The sequence below is a fragment of the Myotis daubentonii genome, chromosome 9 (genome assembly GCF_963259705.1).
Source record: "Myotis daubentonii chromosome 9, mMyoDau2.1, whole genome shotgun sequence".
In the NCBI taxonomy this organism is placed as follows: Eukaryota; Metazoa; Chordata; class Mammalia; order Chiroptera; family Vespertilionidae; genus Myotis; species Myotis daubentonii.
In genome coordinates, this window is record NC_081848.1 from 24,603,120 (window position 1) to 24,609,458 (window position 6,339).

A 6,339-nucleotide genomic window follows, 5' to 3' on the forward strand; every position below is an offset into this window, starting at 1 on the left:
GAGAGAATCATTGATCGGCTGCCTCCTGCATGCCCCACACTGGGGATCGAGCCTGCAATCCAGAGTGTGCCCTGACTGGGAATTGAACAGTGACCTGCTGGTTCATAGGTTCATAGGTCGACTCTCAACCACTGAGCCCACAACAGCCAGGCTACTTTTTTTATATTTATACCCAAGAATACTAAAGAAAGTGATTAAACTCTCAGCTTTATTACCAAGCATACAACCTCAGACACTTCGCACAGTGCTCAGTTCTTAAGAAATTTTACCTACATGTGTTTTTGAAGCCACAATTTATTAAGAGCAGCTAAAGGTTCTGCTTCAGATAATTCATGCCTTAGGGACGCAGGTGGTTGTGTGTAACATTTTCCTCCTGTTCTCAATGAGGTGACCCTTCTTCGGTGGGGCTTGAGCCTCGCCCCCTTGTGAGGCCCTCCCAGGACCCCACCCCTCATTCTTGCAGACTTCCGGAGAAGTGCTTTGTCACCACCACTGCTGTCTGTCCCCTCCTCCAGACTCTGAGCACTCACTTGGAAAGGACGCTCTCTTGTTGGTTTTAGGACTCCAGTGCCCTCTGCCACAGGGTTTGCTCCATGAAGGAGCATGTGCAAGGTGAGCGCGGGAGGAATGGAGGTGGAGTTTAACCGATGGGCAGGGCTTGCTGGTGTCTGGCAAGAATGAGTAATTGTTAGAAAAGCCAACTAACTCAAGTGCAGAAACATCAGAAGCCTCTCTTCATCAGAGAGAAGGTTGAGGGGAAGACAACACCTATGCTGGGAAGCTACTGGGCTTCAGGCTCCAGAAGGTTCGGAGCGGGCAGTCGGCTGCCAATCCACTTACAAAGGGGACGTGAAGGCTGCCCCGGGGCACCTGCTCTAGCCCAGTTCTGACTCTTCAGTCTTGTTCTCTGGGACATGGAACTGCCTGAGAAGCACAGACTATATCCCCACAGACAATGGCACTACTGGCTTTTCCATTTCCTTTTTATAAGTGAAAAGCATCTGGTCCAACTACCTCATTCCTCTCAGCAGAGAGGGAAGCCCAGACAGTCTTAAATGAAGATCAGAGGGCTTGCCAAAAAGTCAGGAAGGAAAGCTGGCTTCCAAGGGTCCAGGCTGTGCTGAGGGAAAGCTGAAAGCAGTTGAGGCAGATGCTTCAATCTTGGTGTGCAAAATAGAGCCGGTGGTTAGGGTGGTCCCATCCTCTCCCTGGTTTTAGGCCTTTTGTTCAGCGTCTGACTTATTGAAGAAAGGGGGTGTTGAAAGCACTCCCACCAGAGCAGTGGAAGGGTATAATGAGAGGGCCTGGCATGCGTTAAAGAAGTTGGTCATCATTCTAGGTAAGGAAGAGCCAACTCCGACTTCAGCACAGCAGGCAAACTGGCCCCCTCTCGGTGCAGTTGACTCCCTGAGCATAGAGCTTGGACAGGGAGGGCCACAGAGAGGAAAGCTCAGCTGCTGTGCTAGTGGAGGCCCCATGGTGGGAGGGAAGCCCAGGCTGTCACCACTGGCTCTGCCAGGGAAAGGGTGGTGTTCCCTGGATGTGAAGGGCCCACCACCAGTCTAAAGGCAGGATGGGATGAGTGACCTTGTCAGTCCCCACCCCTGGCTGCCTTCTAGGCAGGGGAAGGCAGAGCAGAGCAGTGGAGGGGTCTAGAACTAACGTGCAAGGCTCAGGCACCGGCTCCTGCAGCCTCCGTGCCCCCCAGTCCCCTAACCTGTGCTGCTCTGTGTCAGGCAGGACTGAGGAAGGAGGCTGCCAGGGCCTGGCCTGGTCCATAGCCAAGGGAGATGTAGGGACTCTCAGGAAAGGAATAGCAGGAACAGAGAGAAGGCCATGAGAGTGTGGGAGAGTTCCCAGGATGGGGCAGGGCTAGCAAAGAACTGGGCCACGGCCATGTTGGGGTTGCACTGAGAGGGCTCGAACCACTTCTGCAGACACCGCCCACTGTTCCTACGCTCAGGGCTCGCCTTGAAGGAGTTGCCCCAAATCTTCTCACACAAGGCAGCCGGGGTGGGGAAGTAATAGGGGAAAGGCCGGCAGCGGGCCCTTGCAGGACAGCGGCTCTTCCCTGTAGGGATTAAGGCAGAGACAGCTTACCTCCCACTGTTCCCAACCTCACATCCCCATCCTCGCCTTGGGGGAGCATAGAAGGCTGGCACCTGCCCCCCAGGTCAGGGGCCTACAGGGCCCTGCTCCCCCGCCCACCCCTCCCCCTCCCAAGCTCTGTCAAGCACCACTCACCCCGACTCCAGTCCCAGCCGCCGAGCCAGTTGGATTTGCAAGTGTAGGATGTGCGGCAGTCTGCCCACCACTGCACGCAGTCCTCCTGGCAGAGTGGTGCGTCCAAAATTCGCTCTTCCTGCTCACATGGGGCCACCTGGATGGGTAGCCAGAGTCAAGAAATGATAGTTGAAATCTGAAGACTGTCAGTAGCTACAATGGCACTATTGTGCCAGGTGCTATCTGAACACGCGCTCCTGTGAAGTCTTTAAGGAGCATTTTACCATTGACAACAACGAGGCTAAGAGATGAAACAGTTTGTCCCAGGCTGCACAGCTTCCGTTCCTACAGACAGAAGATGGGACTCAAATAATCCCTCATCCCACTGTGCTCCTCTGACCCGTCTCCTGACAGGGCCATTCTCCCGAGGCCGCTTCCTTCCATCCCTTTCCCAGCAGCGGCCTCCGACTCTGCTCTTGTCCACAGGGGACAGCATTTGCTGTTCCTGCTAGTGTCCTGGGACTCAGGCTCTCAGGAACAGGGCATTGCGCAGATGTGCCTCCCGCCTCCTCAGCCCAGTCTTCCCACCTGCTGGATCCAAGGCCCCAGGTTTGGGGAGCACTGGTGCAAGCACTTGGCCTGGATGAAGTGCTTCTGACAGTCGGGTATCATCAGTCCACAGTGAATCAGGCTGAAGTTGTAGAGCACAGCCTCATCCAGGTGGGCTTCCCAGCTTGTGTTGGTCGTGCAGCAGGCATTGCCCTTCCAGGGCCTGCACTGAAAGGGGAAGAAGCAGCAAAAGGAATTTCGGGGTGGTAGCGGGTCAAGGCAGGGGGTTGATGAGTATCTGGGGTAGAAAGGAAAATGTGTCCCCTAGAAGGGGACCTGGCAGGTGCAATGCCTTTAGGCAGCACCCTCTGTGTAGAAGGAACGCTAACAATCTGTCAATATTGACACCCAAGGACACCTGCACACTGACCTCCCTGCCACTGGGAGGCTGCCCCAGTCCCCTAGAAGCATGACTTCCAGGGTCTCAGCTCCTGAGGGGCAGCAGAGGAACCCCATGATACCTGTGGGAATGTGGGGTTGCACGAGTGGGAGGGCACCATAACTGAAAAGGGCTCAGTAAGTGCCATGTCGATGCCAGCTCTGCTCCTCCTCCCACATCCCTGTCAATTGCCTTTAGGAGCTTGGGGAGGAGTCACTTAAGTCAAATGTTTCCACGGGGCCTGTTGGTAGGAAGGCTAGAGAAGGAAGACCATGTTTGTCTGAATCTATGCTGAGCCAATGATGGGCCTCTGGAATCCCCATCTGCCCCTGCTCCCCGAGTGGCCGGGCAGCTCAGAGACAGGAACTTTCAATCACTCAGCAATTATGGTCTCAAAAGGTCATAGTGTCCCTCCAGGGGGCTTTGCCCAAATTCCAACCTAAGGAACCAAGCAAGTCAGGGTCGATGGGGGTTCAGAAACCACCTTGGCATTTGGGCCCCTTCCCTGATTGGCAGAAGCAGCCCGCCCCGACCCCTGGACCAGGTCTGGCCTCTGTACCTCATCGTAGAGCTGGTCCTCTGGCCCAGGCTCCGGCTTGTGGTGCTTGGTCTTCATGCAGACATTGAGCCGCTTGTCCCCCGCCCAGATGGGCGTGGCTATCCACAGCCCTAACAAGAGCTGCCACCACCACTCCATGGCCACTGCAGAGAGAAGACCCACCCGCTCTTGTGACAGAGAAGTCATCTCCATTCTCTCCCCTCTCCCAGGGGTGAGGGCAAGCTTCAAGGCTCTCTCAGGAGACCACGATGCTCTGGCTGCTCCTAGGACCTGTGTCTGAGGCAGCATCATAACATGTCAGGCCGGTGGAATAAGCCTTAGAGGTCTGACACCCACCCCCAACAACTGCATACACACACACACACACACACACACACACACACACACACGGAAGCTAAAGCCCAGAGAGGGGAAAAGCCCAGCCCGAGGTGCAGGAACCGGTGGTGGACCCAACATAGTGAACTTGAAAAGCTTTGGCCTCGCCCAAGTTTAGAATCTCAAATATTCCTGGTGGAGACCCCAACCCCACCTTCCAGGCCCGAACCTAAGGCTGCTCTCTCTGCTCAGCACCAGTTTCAACCATGGAGTATTTTTAAAGAACCAGGTAAAAAGAGGAAACATACTACCCTTCTAGTTTGTTTTTTTTTTTTTTTCATACTTACTTTCAAAGCAGGAGCCGCTCCCTCCCACCTCCAGGGATTGTGAGGCTGAGGAGACTCCACGGCCCGCTCATTTATTACCCACTCAGTTCCTACTGTCCAGGTGCAGATGTGGAACTCCAGGTGGCTCTGGTTAAGTGGCGTCAGCATGGTCTTACCTAGCGTAGGGCCCTCCTGCAGCTGGAGCCCCGGGGTTTCTGAGAAAGAGCTTTTGCTTTCTCCGAGAAACAGAGGCCCCACAGAGTGAGACCCTGGGCCCTGTGGTCAGCTGCCGGATTCCGCTCTCAGCTCTGCCCCAGGCTAGCTGGACGCCGTTGAGAAAATGAGTTCAACTCTCCAGGTGTTAGTTCTCATGTCTATAAAGGGGGCTGTTACAGTGGGATTGTTGGGAAAAAGAAGTGAAAAAGAAAGTTCGTGAAAATGACTCGGCATCATGCCTGACAAGGGTAAGTCTTCATGATTTTTATTCCGATCTTGTTTCCCTCGGAAGCCTTTCTTTCTCTGCCCTGTTCCACCTGCCCCTTCATCCGCGTAGTTACCTGGGATGGACCACTTGGGTTGTAACAGTAACGGTGACCTCGCTCAGCCCCCAGGAGCTAAGGTTCCTGTTGGAGAGCAGACCCGGCAGCACAGGGTTACAGAGAGAAAGTGAGGCTTTGGGAATTTAAATGTGTGACCAAAGCCAAAACAAACAAAACCAAAAAAGTCCCTCCACAACCCATGTAATGGTCTCCCTTAGTGGGCAGTGACTATCGTCCTATGAAGTATAGCAGGCCATCAAATAATGTTTCATTAAACATTTTTATTATAATGTTGGTGAGATGCTATAGGAACTTAACTCTGGTTTGTATCAGTTAGCCTGTAGTAATTGGTTTCTGTATCCGTCATTTTGCGTACGTTGCTGTTTTTAAGGACCTATCAATAATGTTATTACATATGGTCTGGCTTACTCCTTTCAACCACCCCCAAAGTGAATGCTCTTCCTATGTTAACAGGGTGGGGGTGGGGGTGGGCGGGAGAGCAAGCTCAGCTGAGTAGTGGCAGAGCTAGAATCTGAACTCAGGTAAACACGACTCCGTATTTGATGCACAAGAACCGGGTGAGGGGGAGATCTCCAGCTCTGGGAGGGGGAGATGCTGTCTGGGTCTCAGGTGAAGTCTGTTTTTTTTTTTTTTTTTAAATTAAATCTTTATTGTTCAGATTATTACATTTGTTCCTTTTTTTCCCCCCCCATAACTCCCCTCCTCCCAGTTCCCGCCCCACCCTCCGCCCTCACTCCCCACCCACTGTCCTCATCCATAGGTGCACGATTTTTGTCCAGTCTCTTCCCACATCTCCCACACCCCTTTCCCCCCCAAGAATATTCAGTCCATTCCCTTTCTATGTCCCTGATTCTATTATAATCAACAGTTCATTCTGTTCATCAGATTATTTATTCACTTGATTCTTAGATTCACTTGTTGATAGATGCATATTTGTTGTTCATAATTTGTATCTTTACCTTTTTCTTCCTCTTCCTCTTCTTAAAGGATACCTTTCAGCATTTCATATAATCCTGGTTTGGTGGTGATGAACTCCTTTAGCTTTTCCTTATCTGTGAAGCTCTTTATCTGACCTTCAATTCTGAATGATAGCTTTGCTGGATAAAGTAATCTTGGTTGTAGGTTCTTGGTATTCATCACTTTGAATATTTCTTGCCACTCCCTTCTGGCCTGCAAAGTTTCTGTTGAGAAATCAGCTGACAGTCGTATGGGTATTCCCTTGTAGGTAACTGAGTTTCTTTCTCTTGCTGTTTTTAAGATTCTCTCTTTATCTTTTGCTCTTGGCATTTTAATTATGATGTGTCTTGGTGTGGTCCTCTTTGGATTCCTTTTGTTTGGGGTTCTCCGCGCTTCTTGGACCTGTAAGTC

General features: G+C 52.1%; 1 protein-coding gene across 1 annotated transcript; it reads right to left on the reverse strand.

The window, feature by feature from the left end:
* Positions 1 to 1,790: 1,790 nt before the first annotated feature.
* Positions 1,791 to 3,908, reverse strand: IZUMO1R (IZUMO1 receptor, JUNO). Its single transcript, XM_059710974.1, has 4 exons — positions 3,771 to 3,908; positions 2,796 to 3,000; positions 2,245 to 2,385; positions 1,791 to 2,071 (listed from the first exon to the last, which is right to left on the reverse strand). Exons 1-4 carry the CDS (start codon positions 3,906 to 3,908, stop codon positions 1,803 to 1,805), a joined length of 753 nt encoding a protein of 250 aa, XP_059566957.1. The 3' UTR covers positions 1,791 to 1,802.
* Positions 3,909 to 6,339: the final 2,431 nt, after the last annotated feature.